The following is a 22,200-nucleotide window of genomic DNA, read 5'->3' as shown; positions in this document are numbered from 1 at the left end:
GTCCACCTCTCTTAAAACTACTAATTGTCCTGGTTTGGTTTGGCAGGATTTTATTGGTAGAGGGGGAAGTGCCCCACAGGTGGCTCCTGTGAGAAGCTGAGAAGCTCCCTGCTCCAAAACCAGCCAAGGAGCCATTAGAGGGACAACAGATGTGCCTCTGTGATTAACCTATGAAAGAACCTGAGCAGAGCAAGCAGCTAGAAAAAAAACAGAGCTGTGCTGTAGAGGTGAAAGGAAGTGCTACAGTGAAGATCTGTGGTTGGTGAGGAAGAACAGGAAGAAAGTGCTCAAGCAGAAATTTTCCTGCAACCTATGGAGACATAGCAGGCTGTCCCCTGCACTCGTTGAGGAACGTTCCTTGAAGGAGCCTGGAGGGGTGAACCTGGCCAGCAGATTTGGACTTTGTGGCCAGTGGACTTGAATTATGCAGCTGTGGAAGACTCCAGAGCCTGGGGAAGTGACTGTAAAGTGGAGGGGAGAACTGTAAGGAATCTTTCTCCCTGAGGAGGAAGGAGCAGCAGGAACCACCAGCCTGTGAACTGACTCTAAACCCCATCCCCTGTCCCCCTGTGCCGCTGGGGGGAAGGAGGGAGAGAAACTGGGAAAAAAGTGATTTGGGTCCAGGAAGAAGGGAGGGGTGTGGGTAACATATGCAAGCCCTGCTCTGTGTGTTGTCCATGTCCTGTGTGTGATTAGTGTGAAATTAAAGTTGTTTTTTTTTTCCCCCCAAGTTGAGTCTGTTTTGCCCAGGACCTTAACTGGTGAAGAACCTTCCTTGTCCTTTGTCCCGACCCATGAGCTTCTAGTTGGGCTTTGTCCTCCCCATTCCAGAGTGTGTGTGTTTGGGGGGAGGAAGCCGAGTGACGGCCCACATGGCTGTTTCTTTGCTGTCACGTTAGGCCCAAAGCATGACACTAATATAGAGGTTTCACTTTAACAAAAACATAGCAAGGTTGTGCATACTTGCTGTCACTATTTCATCCCATAAAAAAACTAAAACTGTGGGTTTGTGTTTGGTCTTTGTGTTGTATTTTTGGTTGGTTTTGGTTGTGTTTGGTTGTTTTTTTTTTCTGTTGGGAACAAGTGTGCTTATTAACAATATATAAACCACCACGAGTATTTCTGGCCTCTCTTTAAACATTTTTCTCCTCACTGATAATTGAAAATATCCTTGTTTCAGTTGCCTTCTTAAAACACTGTTTCAGTTTTTAAATAAAAATACATATGCCTCAGAACTCATACAAGCTTAAAAGGTAATAAAAATACATATTATTAAGATCTTAAATGCTGTTGGAATATCTCCTTGCAACTACACTGGATAATTGTTTAGACTGATTATGCCAACACGGGCAACACAGGTCAAATAAGCCAACAAAAAAATCACCGAAGTTAAAGTTACCAAATGAGAATATTTTAGAGATACAGTTCCTTTGGTGTGAAGCTATAATCAACTGCTTCACATCATCAGGACAGCTTTCACCTTAGGCATATGACACCAACAAAGTTTCCTTCTCAAGCAAGTTATCCTTGCTGTCATATTCCAACCAAATACAATAACATACACACTGCTCTGGCAAGAATTTTTGAACTTTGTACATTATTTTTAATCATACATTAAATTTAACAACATAGCTTTTATTTCCACATTTTAGTGCTGTGTTGAGAAAGCAGTGGATACACCTACCAAGTTAATTTTTTTCAAAGGTATCCAACTTCAAAATCTTAAAGGTAAATCAGAGTTATCTTTTTCAATAAAGATCATAAATTTTGGACCTTCAAGGATGAACACAACTTATGCCAAAACTTTGTTAGTTACTACTGTGTGCCAAAACCTGCTCATAAATACTGAAGGATAATAGCCCATCTTACTTTTATTTGGAAAAATGAAATTTTCTTCAATAAGGTGGATATCACTAAACCGCTTGGTGCTTTGACTTATCTTTGAAGAAATCATTTATTACACTGTATCCTACTCAGAATTAATCCCCTAGGCAACCCAAATATTTCAACTAGTGGATAATGTGCCTTCTAAGCTATTAAACTAGCCTCATGAAGATATCATAACATTCCTCTATGTCTAACTGACTTAACATAATTTGTGAGAAAATTCAAAGTATTGTTGGGTTAGCACTAAAAATAATTCTAAATCAATGTTTTTTTAAAATCTTTCAAAACCATAGTATCTTTATTTCAGATGGAATGTGTTTCACTATCCTTGTATAGCGCAATGAAAGTATGACTGATAGTGTTAGGTCTTGTTCACTCCTAGGTTCATCATGTTGTGCCAAACAGTATCTCTAACTTTGTACAGACAGTCAATTCAGTTATTTAGTCATGTGTCACATTCCCATGCAATGCTGTCTCCAGCAAGCACTGTAGATAGAAATAACTAGGAAATCTTGCCACTCCAACACTCTCAACATACCCTCCATGAACAGCTGACAACCCGAACTACATGGCAAGAGGCTCAGACCCACACACACCCCATGCCAAGACCAGTGAGTACAAGTCTTTTGCCATCTGGGAAATACGACCTCTAGCAGCCTAATCCCAAGAAACAATGATTCTGTCAAGGGACAGGGCTCTCACCTAACCATGATTTCTCTCCAAGACACACTTGTAATAGCTTATTTCAGAACAATACAAAAGTAGTTCCAAATCTGGTTGGATACTCCCTTGTGAAAGCTGTTTTTCAGCTGTAACATTTTTTTAAAAAGCATTCAAGTTCAGTTAACAATTAAAAAGAGGCTTAGTGTAATAAGACACGCTGTAAGTTTAGTACTCAAAACCCTGATTCTAAGATCACTTTGCTGTTCTAAGGTGGCAGAGTCACAGTAAGATTTAAAATACATACCTATTTAATTGATGTTAACACATTATTCCTTCTATAAAACTATGGATTCATAAAAAGGTGGCAACAGAGCACTAAAGGGAGAAGATGTATAGATGGGGGAGAAATATTAACAAATACATTAGAAGTGGTACCTACTTGGAAGCAGTCTGAAAGATACTTCTCAAATACACAACAAATCGGAGCTACTCCATACTAGAAAAATGACTACTGAAAGATAAGTTTTCTTCTGTTGTTTTGGGTTTGGTTTTTTTTGTTTGGTTGGTTGGGTTTTTTTCCCCATGTAATCTCATTGTCCTGCTCTCCTGTGCAGTCTGACCAATCAGTTTTCACTACTGTCTATGATTTTCACCACCAGTGAAGAGAATACTTGAACTAAAAACATCAAAAAGGAAGGCTGGGAGAGGCAAAAGCATACCCCCAAATACTACCCTGTTGAAAAGCAGGTTAATTTGAAATTGTCTGTGTGAACCCAGTAAAACAAGAAAAAATAGGAAAACTACTAATTAATCAGATGATAAAAACCCCACAAAATTATAACAACCACATCTTATGAGTTTCCTATGAGTAGTGCTCCTCTAAATTTTTAGGTGATATGAACCAAACTTTTATAAGAATTATCTATTTACAATACAGTTATTTTTAAAAATCCTGACATGGACATGCAAAACTACAAAAAGCTAAATATTTAGCCAATTAAAGAGAAGTAACACCTTGGCAGTTCCTCTGACTTTATTTCTATCCCACATAATGGTATATTCAAACACATCAACAGAAAGAAATCTAGAGATTTCATGCTACAGACATGAATTATAAAGGCTGTTATGAATAGAGGCTAACCAAATAACAAACTTTTGATGATAATCAATACTCTCTACCTGCTAATGCCCCAAAATTTAAAACGAAAAATCAGTTTATGTCTCAGAAGCTTCAAATTCTGAAGTTTAACCACAGTAATCCTTAATGATAAGTGAGTGATAAGTGGTAAGTAAGATCACATCTGGAGTATTGTATCCAGTTCTGGGCTCCCCAATTCAAGAGGGACAGGGATCTACTTGAGAGAGTCCAACAGAGGGCTATGAGGACAATTAAGGGACTGGAACACCTGCCTTATGAGAAAAGGCTGAGAGACTGGGGCTTTTCAGTCTAGAGGGGAGAAGATTGAGCGAGGATCTAATTAATGTCTATAAACACATGAGGGCTGGGTGCCAAGAAGGCAGGGACAACCTCTTTTACACTTGTGCCCTGTGATATGCAACAGATTTAAACTCGAGCACAGGAAGTTCCGCCTCAACATGAGGAAGAACTTCTTTACTGTGAGGGTTACAGAGCACTGGAACAGGCTCCCCAGAGAGGTTGTGGAGCCTCCTTCTCTGGAGACTTTCAAGAGCTGTCTCGATGCCTTTCTGAGTAATCTGCCCTAGTTTTTTTGGTCCTGTTCTGGCAGGGAAGTTGGACTCAATGACCTTCAGGGGTCCCTTCCAACCCTTAATATTCTGTGATTCTGTGATAAATTGATCAAGTTAAGTATAAGATTCTACTGAAAGTAACATTTCATATCATTACTGGTTACCTCATAAACTCAGATGCGCAGTTACAGTATTGACATACTAGATCTGTCTCAGATTACATACCACTTTCCACAATGGTAATAGTATCAGTTGAGATTCAGACTACAATCAGAACCTAGAAAAACTAAGCTTATTTTTATTTAAAGCATACAGATAGTCAAATGAAAATGTTAATATAAAGGAAACATTAAGTAGACTGCACTTAGGCATTGCTTTGAAAGTGTTTTCAAATACGGAGACTATAAAAAAAAGGTTTTCAGACAGCAATATCAGTATTATCTTGTAATCCTTCTCTTCTTCTCCCTCAAGTTTTTTTATTCTATCTCCCACAATTCTGGTTACAGTGTTCGGAACATGAATCACATCTTCTATGACCACATGGTATCACCACAATACCATGTAAGTTAAATTAGCAACTACCGACCAGTGATACTGTCTCAGTAATTTAGGACAAGTTTAGACAACAGAAGTTAAAGGCTGACAGAATAATTATTAATTTTAAAATAAAAAGGCTTGGTATGTATATCTACTGAATACACAACTAAAAGGAAAAAAAAATAAAACAAATACCTGAAATGCATAAACACTAAACAGGTTTAAAATTACTTAGCATACTGTGCAGTGATAAGTAGAACAGCGGATGCAAACAAAAGACATCAAGGCACGGGAGGCGCATGAGGGAAATTTCAACAACTAATGTAGGCAAAGAAAGTAAAAGCATTAAAAGTATCCTCAAAAAGCAAAGTCTACATTATAACTTGTCTGCAGCCAAGGGTTTATATACAATCAAATCTTCTCCTGTAAAGCTATCATACGGGGTATTTTGAAAATATTAAAGTATTTTAGTTAAATAAATAGCTAGGCACCTGAGTTTTATTACCATTTTGGACAAGTCTGAAATGCCCTAATAGGACCTTTCTAGAGGTTTAAGTAGAGAATAAAACTGCTATTTAAAACAAAATAGTATGCTTGCATAAATGACTGCTCAAGACACAAACTTCAATTAAAACTACATATATACACACATTATATACATTTAACTTTAGAGGACTGAAGAAAACATCTCCCAAAAGCTCACAAGGATCAAACTTCGCTCATTTCTTAAAGAATCTGATAAGAATTTTTGAACAGTAGCAGTTAGTGTCCTCAATAGTCTGACACCTTCCTAAGTAAGGCAAGTGAGTTTTATTAGTTTGCCACTTGATAAAATTAGATAAATTAAATACTAACATCAGCAAATACAGCATTTTCTACCTTTTAAATGAATCCTAACTCTTCTGTTTTATTAGCCAAAAATCTTGCATTACTTAGAGACATAGCAGCTCTCATATGCATGTCTTATAAATTTTATTTTGATTAATCAACTTTTAATTAATGTTTAATTTATTTCAGATTAGATACTTAATGTTCAAGGGGAGAACAGGATGTCTGTTTTAACTGAATACTCTAGAACTACATATAAATAAAGAAGGCAGCCTTCTTAAAAAAATGGGAAGTTGGAGTTGGGGAAAATGTCCAACTTTTATCTTCTACTTGAATTTTAAGAACAATCTACCATTTATACACTGTGATTTTTAGGCCTTATAAAAATTACGCATTTGCTCAGTGTTCACTGAACCAGCTGTAATTACGATTAATTAGAATTTTCCACTGCTGATCTCAAACATAATTTATTAAGGATAGAAATGCTGTAAAAGCACACAGAAAACAGACTACTGTACTTGCTGCAGCTAAATTAGCGGTATGTGAGAAATTTCTGTACTTTTGAAGTGCTGTATCCTCCTTCATCTAGACACAACAGCATTAGCATAATATGCCAGACTACCTTTTTATCCTTTTTTTTTAATTGTTTGGGGTTTTTTTTCCAATTTTACCTTTGAGTTAAAGTAAAAAAAATGAAATGGCATAAAAATCTACTAGGTGGTGAAAAAATACAAATTGCTAGAAGAATCTCAGACATGAAAGTGTCTACTGAGTAATACATAAATTATTTACCTTGGTACTGATGTCAGCTTTATAACTGTCTTGCGTGGCAAAGAATCTTGGGAAGACTGAACATCATCCTGTAAGAAAACATCTTTGAATTTGCTTTACACATATAAGTGAGTACAGTTCAGTGTATAATAATAATAAATGTATAATATATAAGCTTGTCTACTATATGAACTTTATGAAGTACAAGACCATGCTAGCCATACCATAAACAGAATCTTATTTTAGCATGTTACACACCACAATGTTCCACAATACTTTTAGCCTGAATATGAGAAAATACTTATCTACAGAGCACTGGAACAACCTGCCCAGGGAGGTTGTGGAGTCTCCACCCCTGAAGACATTCAAAACCCACCTGGACATGTTCCTGTGTAATCTGTTCTGTGAGATCCTGCTAGAGCAGAGGGGTTGGACTAGAGGACCTCCTTCCAATCCCTACTATTCTGTGATTCTGTAAAGACTTAATCCTGTTATGTTTATGCATAAAGAAATTAAAGCAACTCACCTCCTCTCTATTCCAGGTGTATGAACTTAGGTAGACTTCCTAAGACTACCTAGCACTCACAAAACTTTTGTTCAGAAAATGAAGAAACTAAGAATTTTGAAGGGGGACAATATTAGCAAGTGTGTTTCTTCAGGGTGCTCTTCACTGTAAAATGGGTCTCAAAATGGCATGTGGGAATCTGTTACTGACTTAATCAGCCGTACATTCCTGTTCAGAGTACTTTCAGCCAAAGAAAAAAGCACAAGATCTTGTTTAGACCTGGTCTTGCAAATTCATTTTATACTTATGTTCAGGACGGAAATCCTCCAATTTCTACATTTCTTAAGTAATAAGCAAAGACAAATTAGAGGACTGCATACCATTATATATTCACTTATATGCAGATCACTGAAGTAATCAACAAATTTTTGCCCACAAGAAGATCAGAACATGGTTTTAGCTAGTGATTCATGAAGTGGAACAAAATAAGCCCATTTACTTCAGATGTTTGGTGTTTATTCAGCATTAACTGCTGAAGCTTTCACTTTTTACTTTCAAATGTCTTCAATTAATATGAACAGTGCTAAGTAGCAGATTTTTGAGCAGCTATTTGCAGCAAATTTCATTCTGACTTTTCCAGGCCACTCAAACTGTAATTAAAAGGCATAGCTCACATTATCTTTTTGGAGAAAATCAAGAAAGATAGCTCACCATCTTCAGAAATGGCGTTGACATGTCATAATTGTAAGCACCTTTATCCTTTAGGATAAGTATGTGTGCAGAGTCAGTTATCACTTTCTTCAAGTTCATTATTGAATGGAAAAGCCTGTTAAAAATTTTAAAGTCTTAGTTACTTTTCAACTCTTTTTACTCAGTGTGATAACATCAAGACTAAAATGATTAAAGAAGTCAAAAGTATGAGTTCCAGAAAAATGAATTTAATTTTTAATATTAAAATAGCATAATATTAATAACCGCAAGTTGCAATGGATGACCAGACTGCAAAAGGCAGAAATATCCTCAATTTCATTATATTCCTTACTTGCATACTGAAAAGGAGGTTCATATCTCCACCCCACTGTTATGCTACAAAACATATACCCTCAAAATATCAAGTACTTTTTCAAAATGCTAATCTTAAGAAAGTTTGTGGTTTATATGCTTGATTTCCAGAATCTATAGGGGTGATAAGCTTGAAACAGTCACAAAGTCAAGACTGCCTTTAAGTAGTATTACAAAAACAACCACAGACACCAAAATTTAAATTATGACTATTACTTCCACTACCATGAACCATCTACCATCATCTACCTTAAATTTAGTAGTGCTTAACATTCCAATACGTAACAATTTTCTGAACAAATGTGTAATTAAAGCTTATCTGCATACACAGACATATAGCATACACTCTTCAAAAAAACCACACAAAGTAGCTAGCAGAGTAATTTATCAATACTGAGAAAACAACTACCCACCAAATTTAACAGCAATAAACAACAAATTAAGTAAAAGATTGGCAATGTGATGTTCTCCTACATAATAGTTACTGCAGAAAGTCACAGCCGTTACTAAAGAACTCTCAGTATCTTTTCTACCTAGCTTCTTCTGAAACATTAGAAATTTTGTTTGGGCATAAAATTCTTGCTTCACAGGATTAAAAAATATTTCATAAATATAGAGCATGGGTAATGAAATCCTCTTTTCTTGCAGAGCTATTACACTTTCAAGTATTTGTTATGTTGCTAGCTATAGTAAATCTGTACCTCTGAAACATAGACTTTTGTTTTAAAAAAGGGAAAATAAGATTTATGTATTTATAATAAATTACCTAGTGCCATAATCCACAACTACCCAGTCTTTAGATGTTCCCGTAATAGCATCATGATGCTGAAAGAGTCCAAGGTTCCTTCTAGCTTCTGTCAGCAATTTATAGTTATGCACTGAAGGAAATACATTCATCTTTTCAAATTTACTGGACTGTACCAAAGCCAAGGAGTAGAGGATTTCAGCTGCCCTGGAATTGCAGAGAAGAATCAAAATACCAAGTTGAAAACACAAAAAGCAACACACATTTTACTTGGGAATAAATTTCTGCTTTTAACAGTTTCCTCAGTTTTCCTAGTTCTGCGAGTTCTTTAAACCTTAATCTTGCACCTTTTTAGACAGTCTCTAGGTTCAAACAGTTAAAAATCACTGCTGCAATTCATCATTAACTATTTTTACACCTTGTAAGCTTCCTGCGAGGCTTCAGTGATGGACAGTAGAGGTTTAAAATAAAAATATGACAATACGTAGTAATATATAATTGTTACAAATGTGTGAGATACTGTGATATGATCTTGAAATGATACAGTAAGGATAGATTGCCTTACAGGAGACAAACAAACCCCATTTTAAAAAGCAACTTATGAAACAAATAAAATGATCTTGAAGAAACATACTAATCTGTACACTCTACAAAATATCTATTCTGTCATTTATTCTTTCAGTAAACTAAATTCTCCTGAAGACTTAGGCTTGCTCACTGTACATTCACTTGAACAGTGAGAACACTCAATTCAAAATAAAAAAAATAACAATAAACATTTTTCTGAGAAAATCGTGTTCCTGGTGATGCTCAATACTCTATTTGTAAACTGATTCTGAATAGCTGTCAAACTTCCTAATTGTTAGTCTTACAAACATTCTCTTCATAATCTTCTAACTTTCTTGGTTTTGTATATAACACCTCTAGCATTCCAAAGTTCTGATTAAAACATTGCAGAAGTTACTCCTTTGATAACTTCTCATTGTTTTTACATTCTTCCACCAAAGAGATACTCAGCTTTGGTCTTATTTTTCTTCTCATTCCTGGAAATCTTCGGCTTCTTTTCTCCCTGTTTTATGATTTGTGAAACTTTTCTCTCTGCCCATCAATGCAATGTCTTCAAAGTTATGCTACATTGTCTGTTCCCTAACACCTTCCTATTCTCAGGCCCTTGACCTCACTTCTCCTTATAAATTTCTTAGTCTGTCTATTGCTCTCATTTCTTCTTCACTTAATTTATTTTTTCAGGTCTATTGCTCTGTATTCTTAGAGCTCACTAAAGAGTTCACAGTATAGCCATAATGATCAATCTGACAGCTACCCAAATCCAAAACAGAAATAAAAACTATAATACCTGCTATTTTTAATGAAATCAGGACTTGTTGATCACTTGAATAGTATTTTAGAACAACTTACTTGGGGGCCATTAGGCTAGCCTTATTGTAAATAAACTTCTCCATCAGTCCAACAGATTCAGAGTACTTACACATTCATCTCTCCCATGTGCCAAGACATATTTAATCAGTTTAATGGATAGAGTATTTACCGTAAGTAGGATTCCATTACTCTATCCAGCCGTTTATAGAAGGGTCGCGATGTAAAGTATCCACTCCAGTAATGATGATCTCTGTCTGCATAGGTGAAGAAGTCTCCACTTAAAATAGGGAAAAATGAATTGCTGCTCTTTTCACCCAAACTGCTTTCTTTGCGCAGAGCTTCGAAGTAATCTGATAAAGTTCCAAACTGAGCCTGAATGAAAATTAGAATTACTATAACATAGTTCCATTTTCTTTATTTAAACATGAAGAGAAGGAATGTTTGGTTTCATATACATTTCAGAAATATAGCAGTCTTTCAGCAGAATTATACCAGAAATCCTAACCTAAATAGCTTTAAAGCTTTCTTGCACACTTTTCAAACATGTTTAATAGTTCTTCCAACAGCATTTAAACTTCATATCAACTCAATACAAGAAAGACAAGGACCTGTTGGAACAGGTCCTGAGGAGGGCCACAAAAATTACCAGAAGTCTGGAATACCTCTCTTCATAAGAGAGCCTGACAAAGTTGGGGTTGTTCAGCTTGGAGAAGAGAAGGTTCTGGGGAAACCTTGTTCTGCCTTTCAATACTTAAAGGGGGCCTAAAACAAAGACGGGGATATACTTTTGAGTACTGCCTCTAGTGATGGAACAAGGGGTAATACTAGAAGACAACAGATTCAGGCTAGATAGAACAAAAAAAATAAATATTACAATTAGTGTGGTGCAACACTGGAACAGGTTGCCCAGAGAAGCCCATCCATAGAAGTGTTTGAAGTCAGGCAAGATGGGGTTTTGAGCAACCTGGTCTAGTGGAAGGACATCCCTGCTCGTTCCATGGAGGTTGGACTAGATGATCATTAAAGGTCTCTTCCAACCCAAACCTTTCTATGATTCATGAAATATGAAATACTTTCCTTTTTAAGTAAAAATCAAATAAAAAGGTAAAAATACTAAAAGCTAAATCTCAACAAATAAACAAAGCACTCTTTTATGCCTTATGAGTAAGTCTGTAGTACCTGCGCTGAAGAATATCTCAATATTGTGTAAGATGTCTGGACTAAATAAGAAACGTATGTAATGCAACAAGAGCATAGTTGTCTTAGCACTGCATTTTCAAAATTAGGTCTGTTGTACTCCAGATGTCCAACATACACATAATTCAAGATGACTGCCAATCAAAACTTATGATTTCCTTTCAGCAGCTGTTTTTATTTTTGATGTGTTGTTTTTTTTTTTAATTATATAAAAAGAAACTGTGTTTAGAGATGTAACATCGGGAAGTTTAAAAATCCTTTATCTTCTGGTCCTTTTTAAAACTGCTCAGGCAAACATAGTAATAACAGCCCTTTACATGGTAGGTCAAAATACAGTACCTTTGAGTTTGAAGGGTACAAAAAAAGGGGCAAAGTAAAAAAAGGGAGAGGGACTGATGTTAATGTTGCTAGCACTGAAAAATGTTGTTGAAGAAGGCATAGATAGCAAAGTGGATTTTGAATGAGAGTGGAAAAACAATTAATGAAAGTGAGAAAAGCCTAGAAGATCCCATTACCAAGAGCCTCCTCATAATAAACTATCATGATAATTCTTTAAATTTGTCACTTTTTTGTGTTAGGTCTTTTTAAAACTGTTTTTAACAAGCAGCATACAAAATAGCATGTTAAAATTTACAACAACACTCAATAAAAATATTTTAAAAGTGACTTGGAAGATAAGCACTATTACTATGACAACAAAGGTCATATTTCCACATTTAAAAAAATCCCAAACCATATTCACTCTTCAAAACATTAAGAAGATTCAGTATCTGTTAGGTGGATACAGTAGCTATTTTGGCAGTAAAGCAGAGGAAGAGACATATTGCCACAGAAATCCCAGTATTAGTGAAACTTGCCTTACCAAGCACTTCTATGACACTTGGCCTTTTCTCTCACTAACATAGACACCTACAAGACAGAATTCGGAACAAAAAAAATAAATGGATGAAGAATCCGTATTATTTACGGATGTCATTGCGGGAATATACTATAGAACACCTGGTCAGGATGTTGGTGACTTGTTCTTTGAGGAACTAAGGGATGCTTCCAAGTCAACCACCCTTGTCCTTTTGGGGGACTCCTTTGAGTTTGAAGGGTACAAAAAAAGGGGCAAAGTAAAAAAAGGGAGAGGGACTGATGTTAATGTTGCTAGCACTGAAAAATGTTGTTGAAGAAGGCATAGATAGCAAAGTGGATTTTGAATGAGAGTGGAAAAACAATTAATGAAAGTGAGAAAAGCCTAGAAGATCCCATTACCAAGAGCCTCCTCATAATAAACTATCATGATAATTCTTTAAATTTGTCACTTTTTTGTGTTAGGTCTTTTTAAAACTGTTTTTAACAAGCAGCATACAAAATAGCATGTTAAAATTTACAACAACACTCAATAAAAATATTTTAAAAGTGACTTGGAAGATAAGCACTATTACTATGACAACAAAGGTCATATTTCCACATTTAAAAAAATCCCAAACCATATTCACTCTTCAAAACATTAAGAAGATTCAGTATCTGTTAGGTGGATACAGTAGCTATTTTGGCAGTAAAGCAGAGGAAGAGACATATTGCCACAGAAATCCCAGTATTAGTGAAACTTGCCTTACCAAGCACTTCTATGACACTTGGCCTTTTCTCTCACTAACATAGACACCTACAAGACAGAATTCGGAACAAAAAAAATAAATGGATGAAGAATCCGTATTATTTACGGATGTCATTGCGGGAATATACTATAGAACACCTGGTCAGGATGTTGGTGACTTGTTCTTTGAGGAACTAAGGGATGCTTCCAAGTCAACCACCCTTGTCCTTTTGGGGGACTTCAACTTGCCAGAAATCAACTGGGAGCAACACACAGCTAGCATAACCCTGGGCAGATTTCTCAGCCACCTGGGATCACCGCTTTATGGAACCGGTCATATGGGAGCCAACTTGGAAGAATGCCCTCCTTGATCTGCTGCTTGTCAACAGAGAGAATCTTGTGAGTAAAGTGGAGATTGGAGGTTGCCTCTTCCACAGCAACCACGCGGCGACACAGTTTAAAATCAGGTTGCTCAGGGAGCTTCTGAGTCAAGTCCCCTGGGAAAATATTTTTGCAGGTTCATGAGTGCTGGTCACTTTTTAAACATCACATCCTACGGGCACAGGAGCAGGCAATCCCAAAATGCTGGAAGACAAGCAGACGAGGCGGAAGCTCGGCTTGGCTGAACAGGGATCTGTCCTTGCAGAATAGGCTCAAAAGGAAGGTGTGTGCCCAGCGGAAGCTAGCTCAGGTGACGGGGGAAGAATACGGAAATGCTGCTAACCACTGCAAGGAGAAAATTTGAGAGGTCACAGCTTAACTGGAGCTGAAAATGGCCAGAACTGTGGGGGATAATAAAAAAAGTTGAAGAAAATTAATTCTACTGTTAGATGAGTGGATGTAACCTGACAAGACTCTTCTACTGGCATCCAAAAAGCCCTAGCTTAATTTATGCATATTAGATGTAAAGGAGGTCTCCAAATGGGACATTATGCTTCCTCATAGTAAACTAGGTATCTTTACACTAATCCACCACATACTTTTAGGATCACAGAATAGCTGCTGGCATGAAAATCTCAATGGTAACGGACATATGCTCCAGAAAAATGTTTAAAATTTGTCCGAAAGAGTAATTAACTCATAAGATCAGAAAGGAAGAGAAGACAAACCCTTGTGAAAGTGGTAATATCCCACGTGTCTGTCTGGTTTGGTGTTTTTTTTGATAGTGGGGGAAGGGTGTCAGAAGTGGCTCTGGCAAGAAGCTGAGAAGACTCCCCTGCTCCAAAGCCAGCCAAGAAGCCATTAGAGGGACAATAAATGCACCTCAGTGATTAACATATGAAAGAACCAAAGTAACAACTGAGCAGAGAAGCACTCAGGGGGAGAAGAGCTGAGCTGGAGGAGGAGAGTGATGCTGGTAGTCAGTAAGGAAGAAAGGGAAGAAGGTGCCCAAACAGACGTTCCCCTAAAACCCATGGCGAGTTGGCAGGCTGTCCCTTTGCACTTGTGGAGGAACGAGGCAGAACAGTCCCTGAAGGCTCCAGGAAGGGTGAACTTGGCCACTGGACTTGGATTTTGTGGCCAGTGGATTTGCTGCCTGCGGACTCTGATTGCGCAGCTGTGGAAGACCCGGGCCAGGGGAGTTTTCTCCCGAAGTAGCCCATGACTCTGTGGGAAGCCCAGGCTGGAGCAGCTCTGGACCTCGTGGGAAGGACTCATGAAAGAGAGGTTCCTGGAGGACTCTCTCCCGTGGGATGGACCCCGTGGGGAAGCAGGGAAGGACTGTGAGGAATCCTTCCTAAGGAGGATGGCACAACAAGAACCACCAGCCTGTGAACTGACTCTAAACCCCATCCCCTGTCCCCCTGTGCTGCTGGAGGGAAGGAGGGAGAGAAACCAGGAACAAAGTAATTTGGGCTCAGGAAGAAGGGAGGGGTGGGGGTAACATATGCAAACACTGCTCTTTGTGTTGTCTGTGTTCCGTATGTGTTTGATTACTGTGAAATTATTATTTTTTCCCCAAGTTGAGTCTGTTTTGCCCAGGACCTTAAATTGGTGACGAACTGTCCTTTGTCTCAATCCATGAGCTTTGTCCTCCTCATCCCATGAATGTGGGGGGGAGTTGAGTGAGTGGCAATGGAGCTGTTGTTTTTTTGTCATGTTGGGCCCAAACCATGACAGATATTCAAGAAGAAAAAGGGTTTTGTTAGTCTATTTCTTTTTCCCTTGCTGTACGACGGTGAAAAAATGTCAGAGTACAGACAGCATTTACAGTAAAACAAGTCTCAAAAGTATTTAGTTTACACTTTAGAATGTATGACTGTGTATATTCACCTTCAAATGTAATTAATTATTTGAAGCGATAGTTCATCTGATAATTGTGATTGTATATTTACTCCTTTTGTAGCCAGGTCAATCTCTTAGATTTTGTTCAAAAATATGTGTTAGCAATGGCATCTCCTAGGATTTTTTGTTTGGTTTGAGACATAAAACCAGAAGGACCCAATCAAAGCAAAAAAATTTGCTTGAGCTTCTCATTAAAAAATACAATACTTCAAATTAAAAAAGCCTGTGAGCCTTAAATAACCATGCTTGAAGCTTGTGAAAACAAGAGTACTAAGAAAACAATAAAACTTAATAGCCGTTCTCTACAATATACTAGTTTGGATACTACTTATAGTTTTCAAGGAGATACTATTAAAGTTCTTTGGAAAGAGAGGAGCTAGTAAAAGTAAAAAAAAATGAATCTGCCAAAGCAAATAAATGCTGTTGAGTAATAGATAGCTCCACAGTTAAAGAAACCAAACAAACACAAACCAGAACTTTTTCCAGGAAGAAACTCAAAATACTGAAATACTGGTTTTCTACATAAACCAGAAAAAGTATAGCCTTTACCTTAACATGCCATTCAGGATGAGAATTCATATAATCAAACAGCTTCTGATAATTCTGGTACTGCTGATCCCATTCAGAGCTCTCAGCATAGCGAAAATCATCCCCTAGTGGAGCCAACAGAACTTTAGTACGGAAAAGTTTAGACTTCTTTCTGTATTGATCTAAAATCAGCCAAGCCCTTGAGGGGAGAGGGGAAAAAAAAAAAAAAAAAAAAAAAAGGCAATTTAGAGAAAAGAAGAATTTGCCAAAAACAACCTTCAGAGAAAAGAAGAATTTGCCAAAAACAACCTTCAGTTTAAATTATGTTTACCTGTTTTACATTTAGATAACAATCCTAATCCTCCCCAGCCCTTATTTACAATAAAAAGCAAGCTCTTCTCTTCCTCTCCACACAACTAGTAGAACAATTGGCACAACACAAGACTTAATAATTCCACCTTCTAAGCCAGCCTAATTCACATTTTCCACACAGCCTACAGGTGGAAACATGCTTGGAAAAATACAAGACTTAAGTAAAGGTTCCAATGATCAGTTAATATTCTACAAACATTTTTCTCAGTAAACTTGGATACATACTCAGGAGTTTTCCTTTTACAGCATTGATTTAAAGACACGAGTTTTCCTTCACGTTTGATAAGTGTGTCATAACAATTCTTCTAATTAGGTCTACTGTTCTCCTGTCACCTTTAGCTTTCATTTTTCTACTTTTAAATAAAATTACTTTTTCCTTTCATTATTCCAATTTCTACCTTTACATATGAGAATTGAAATGTATTCTGGTTTATTTTCATTTTTTCTTCAGTAAAATTTTGTAATTAAATTTTACTAACATGAAGTTTTCAAGAAGCTTGGCAAAACTTATACTCAGAAAAAGGACATGCAGATTGACATGTAGAAAACCAACACACCATCATTTCAAAACTTCAGCATTGAAACTAGAAACAAAAACTCACCCTGTTACCATTAATACATTTGTTATACTCAGCAATTGGCAACAATTGTAAACACAAACCCATATCTAACTCTTAAAATAGGGATGGTTTGAAGGCCTGAAGAGAGTAACAGGAAACTTTATTCTTCTACATAACAAAAAAACTTCAGTGTTTCCATATTAAAAATAAATCTGGGTTTAAGATGATTTCTACGCCCCCACCTGGACATGTAAGACATAGAACTGAGATTCACTTGAACTGCTCAGTTAAGGAAACCTAGGTCACATATATGGATTTCCAAGTTTTGCATGGATATGCCATGAAAAGTATATGAACGTTCACAGTTACAGTACATGACATCATGCTGTCCCTGAAGTCTCCCACCAGCAGGAAACAAACCACCATGTGTTCATAAAATTCACAGAAACTACAGTAAACTAGTAACACTAAAACCTAACAGATGGCTATGTTCTCCCTAGTATTCAGAGATAATAATAGTTAGACTCTTGTATCATGAATGGAAATGAAAAAAATGTAACGTACGTTCCTTAATTTAACCTATCTTCAAATTTCACTGTCAATTATGTTCTGAAGTTATGAGCAAACACAGTTTTAATTCTAAGGAGGCTTTAGCGTTCCTTGCTGCATCCCTACACCCTTCATCTCAAATGGTCAACTCCTTCTTCCATGATTTATAAGCTTCTTTCTTCCATTTAACTTTGTTCAGACGTTCCCTGGACAACCATGCAGGTTACCCGTCTCTCCTACTTGATTTCTTACTCTTTGGGATGCTTTGATCTTGAGCTTGGATGAGGTGGTGCTTGAATATTAACCAACTCTCTTCCCTTCCAGCATCCTAACCCACTGGATTTCTCCAAGTAGCTCCCTGAGAAGGTCAAAGTTAGCTCTTCTGAAAGCCAGGGTTTTAACCCTGCTAGATGCTTGGTATCTGCTGCACATGGTTCTGAACTCTGCCACCTCACGGTCACCTACAACCAAGGCTGACCCCAACCTTAGTGTCTTCTACCAGTCCCTCTTTGTTTGTCAATACTAGGCCTAGTAGTATACCTCTTCTTGTTGGTTTCTCCACCACCTGAGTCAAAAAGTTATCAGCAATGCACTGGAGGAACCTCCTGGACTGTAGCTGCCTGGCTGTGTGGTCTTACCAGCAGATATCAAGGTCATTTAAGTCCCCCATGAAGACCAAGGCCTGTGATTGTGAGATGACTCTCAGCTGTCTGTAGAAAGCCTCATCAACATCCCCATTCTGATCCGCTGGCTTGTAATAAACACCCACAACTGTGTCCCTTGTCTTACCCTGCCCCATAATCTTTACCCATAGGCCCTCAAACTCCTCTTCATTTGCCCCCAGGGACAGCTCAATATATTCCTGTTGCTCTCTCACAAAGAGCAATTCCACCACCTCACCTTGCTGGCCTATCTTTGCTAAAAATGAGAAGTTCATTGTAAGAACTATATAAATTAACCAAGCAGAACTAGGTACCATCTTAGAACAGTAAAAAGAAAAAAAAAAAATTATTCCTCTGCATAATATTTAAAAGCTGTACCTGTGTTGAACATTTCCATCATGGATGACCTCTGGTGGAACTCTCCATGGACAGCTTACTCTTCCTCCAGGAAGTCGCTTGAAATCAAACTGGCAGCAGATTTTCGGATCTGGACCACAGGTATGAGGAACATCATAGCTATAGAAAGGCATCATATGACAAAGGATATCTGTACTGGATCCTAAATCTGGAATTAAATAGAGTATACACAGAGCAACTTTAAAATAAACACTTTCAGATTTGCCAAAACTAAATATCTAAATATGGAACTATGTGTTCCATAGCACATTTGAATTGGTTGGCTTTATCAATGGCTGTATTTCTTGGAACGCATAACTACAATACACTAACTGTACTATTCTACAGACTTGTGGATATTATTCTGTGTGATAGAATTCTATGCACTTCCGAGACCACCTCTGCAACCCTCACTTTTCAGCCAAGACAGTCCATTCCCTAAAGTGTAACCTGTGAGAAGCAGGTTACATTCTGTGAAGTCTCAAAAGCAGGTCTTTCAAAATTTAACTTCAAAGAGAACTTGAAGTTCTCATGGAACTTTAAGTTTACTCATCTGACAAACCTGCCAAATGCTGTTTACTTATTTTTAGCAGTAATGACTTCAGGAATTTTATGCTGAAAAAATGCCATGAGTGCTGTGGATGTGCCACATAACCTGGTTTCCAAGCATGTCAACATTACACATGAAGATACTCTATAAAAACTTAACAGCATATGTATCCACAGTTCCAATGCAGACCTTCTGTTGAAAAACTCCTGTTTTACTACTACCTATTACTAAAAAGGTAATATTCCATAAATATACATACTTACTTTTCAACTGTAGTTCTCTTTATCTTGGGTACCATGTCTACATATGCCAAATAAGTGTGCAGATGACTGTGTCACATTATCTTTGATACGTGACGTATTTTGAAAAGCTTTCTTTTGAAGCCCAAAAACTGTATCATACCATGCATATTATTTACGTATGTAACTATTTACGAAAAAGGCCTGCCAATTAAGAAATCTGTACACTGACTGGCATACACCAATATTCAAAGAGGAACCTCTGAAGTGTTAGTTTCTGACAAATTCTTCCACAGTAGGATGTTTTCCTCAAGTCAAGTTCACCCGGGCAGCAGATTGCTTTCTCTGAATACTCCCCTTCCTACCATTTTCAAGTAAAAACACAGTGGAACTAAAAAGCTTCAACACCATCACCATCTTTCAGTATTATGTATTAAATAAATTTTTTTGACCCCGGAACATGTTAGCTTAATTTCAAAAACAGAAGATGAAACCTCAACTTCATACATTAATCACAAGGCTTATTGGTATGTTGACACAGCACAAAGCAAAACAAAATATTCATACAGCAAGGTTCATTCAGTTACAGACAAATCTGTTTTGCTAAGTTATAAGCACTAGATTACCAAGGAAAACTTTCATACTCTGCATTGTATAAATAATAAAAAAGCAATTACATTTATTCTAAGACTTGAGATGATAATATAATTGCAAATTGTAATATTTTTAATCTATTTTTTCTAACTAAAGATAACCTACAAACTTGAAATCCATAGAAAGTTACTGCAACTAATGTCACTAATTCATCATACCAGCAGAGGAAAACTGGTTGCTTGAAAGCTTTTCCTTTGTAAGAACATAAACAAGACAGATTGCTCCATCTTTAAGTATTCAGTTCTGGTATTTTTTTTCATCTCTCCAAAATAAATGTTTCTTCTACTCCAATTTCCACATAGCAGAAGGAAGAAAATAACATGAGAAAAGGAAAAAGAATATTACACCCTATTTACTTTTTTGATATATGTCATAGTTCAGGCCCAGCCAGCAACTAAGCACCATGTGGCCGCTCGCTCACTCCTCTCTCCTGTGGTGGGATATGGGCAGGAGAATCAGAAGACAAAAGTTAAAACTCGCTGATTGAGACAAGGACAGTTCAACAGCATGCCACAAGGAGAAAAGAAATCATATGAATAATAATACTATCAAAAGAATATACAAAGCAAGTTATTCACAATGCAGTTGCTCACCATCTACAGCCCAAGGCCCAGCCTATTCCTGAGCTGCTGCAATCTCACACTCCCTCCACAATTTCCCTGGTTTACATACTGAGCCTGACACTTCATGGTACTGAATATTCCCTTGGCTATTTCACATCAGCCATAGTGGCTGCATCCCTACCCAACTTCTTGTGAAGACCCAGGATAATACACTTATAAGAAATGTGGAAGCACATACTAAAGTGAAGAAACAGGGAGATCGGAGGAACAATGGATATAATGGAGTGTTTATATTCAACCTCTTTCCTAACACACAGGTACTTGCATTCTGCGTTATAATATAAAAACACCTTATCTAGATGACTTTTTTTTTTAACAGAACTGCAAGCCTGAAATTTTCAAATCATAGAATCATAGAATCTTAGGGGCTGGAAGGGACCTCGAGAGATCATCTAGTCCAACCCCCCTGCCAGAGCAGGGTCACCTAGAGTACATCACACAGGAACTCATCCAGGTGGGTTTTGAATGTCTCCAGTGAGGGAGACTCCACAACCTCCCTGGGCAGTCTGTTCCAGTGCTCTGTCACTCTCACAGTAAAAAAATTTTTTCGGATATTCACTTTGAACCTCCTATGCTCCAATTTACACCCATTACCCCTTGTCCTATCACTGGTCATCACTGAGAAAAGCCTAACTCCGTCCCCCTGACACTCACCCCTTACATATTTGTAAACATTGATGAGGTCACCCCTCAGTCTCCTTTTCTCCAAGCTAAAGAGACCCAGCTCCCTCAGCCTTTCCTCATAAGGGAGATGTTCCACTCCCCTAATCATCTTCGTAGCTCTGCGCTGGACTCTTTCGAGCAGTTCCCTGTCCTTTTTGAACTGAGGGGCCCAGAACTGGACACAATACTCCAGATGTGGCCTCACCAATGCAGAATAGAGGGGGAGGAGAACCTCTCTTGACCTACTAACCACACCCTTTCTAATGCACCCCAGGATGCCATTGGCCTTCTTGGCCACAAGGGCACATTGCTGGCTCATGGTCATCCTCCTGTCTACCAGGACCCCCAGGTCTCTTTCACCTACACTACTCTCCAGCAGTTCAGCCCCCAACCTGTACTGGGACATGGTGTTGTTCTTCCCCAAATGTAAAACTCTGCACTTCCCCTTGTTGAATTTCATCATGTTTCTCCCCGCCCAACTCTCCAACCTATCTAAGTCTCTCTGAATGGCAGCACAGCCTTCTGGTGTGTCAGCCACTCCTCCCAGCTTAGTGTCATCAGCAAACTTGCTGAGGGTACATTCTATACCCTCATCCAGGTCGTTGATGAAGATGTTGAACAACACCGGTCCCAGTACCGACCCCTGTGGGACTCCACTAGTCACACACCTCCAACCAGATTCTGCCCCATTGACTACAACTCTCTGGCTCCTTCCTTTCAACCACTTCCTAATCCACCTCACTACCTGATCACCAAACCCATACCTGATCAACTTTTCTACAAGGATGCTGTGGGAGACGGTGTCAAATGCTTTACTGAAATCAAGATAAACCACATCTACCGCTCTACCATCATCTATCCACCTAGTAATTTCCTCATAGAAGGCTATGAGGTTAGTCAAACATGATTTACCCTTGATAAAACCATGTTGACTGCTCTTGATGACCCCCATGTCCTTGATGTGCCTGGAGATAGTGACAAGAACAAGTTGTTCCATCACCTTTCCAGAGATGGAGTTGAGGCTGACCGGTCTATAGTTACCCGGGTCCTCCTTCTTGCCCTTCTTGTAGACTGGTGTGACATTTGCTATCCTCCAGTCCTCAGGCACCTCACCTGTTGCCCATGACTTACTGAAGATGATGGAGAGTGGCCTAGAAATCTAGACTAACCTCTTTAAATAACCTGTTCTGTAGCATTTCAAGTTTTTTTTCTTTTAACTGTGTATATTAACAAAATAAATTGACATAAAGGAAA

The 22,200-nt window shown here is 37.9% G+C and overlaps 1 protein-coding gene across 1 annotated transcript in view; it reads right to left on the bottom strand.

Annotated features, from left to right (window-relative positions):
• The window catches only part of MAN2A1 (mannosidase, alpha, class 2A, member 1), a 79,244-nt gene that overhangs the window by 35,196 nt on the left and 21,848 nt on the right, over positions 1 to 22,200 (bottom strand). The window contains exons 7-12 of the mRNA XM_010007234.1: positions 18,200 to 18,386; positions 15,700 to 15,877; positions 10,255 to 10,457; positions 8,730 to 8,915; positions 7,613 to 7,727; positions 6,418 to 6,485 (exon numbers count right to left, since the gene is read on the bottom strand). Coding sequence (XP_010005536.1) covers positions 6,418 to 6,485; positions 7,613 to 7,727; positions 8,730 to 8,915; positions 10,255 to 10,457; positions 15,700 to 15,877; positions 18,200 to 18,386 — 937 coding nt within the window. The remainder of the gene's footprint in view (positions 1 to 6,417; positions 6,486 to 7,612; positions 7,728 to 8,729; positions 8,916 to 10,254; positions 10,458 to 15,699; positions 15,878 to 18,199; positions 18,387 to 22,200) is intronic.

This window comes from Chaetura pelagica, unplaced genomic scaffold, assembly GCF_000747805.2.
Source record: "Chaetura pelagica isolate M959 unplaced genomic scaffold, ChaPel_1.0 scaffold40, whole genome shotgun sequence".
Taxonomy (NCBI): Eukaryota; Metazoa; Chordata; class Aves; order Apodiformes; family Apodidae; genus Chaetura; species Chaetura pelagica.
This window is presented reverse-complemented; position numbering and strand designations above follow the sequence as displayed.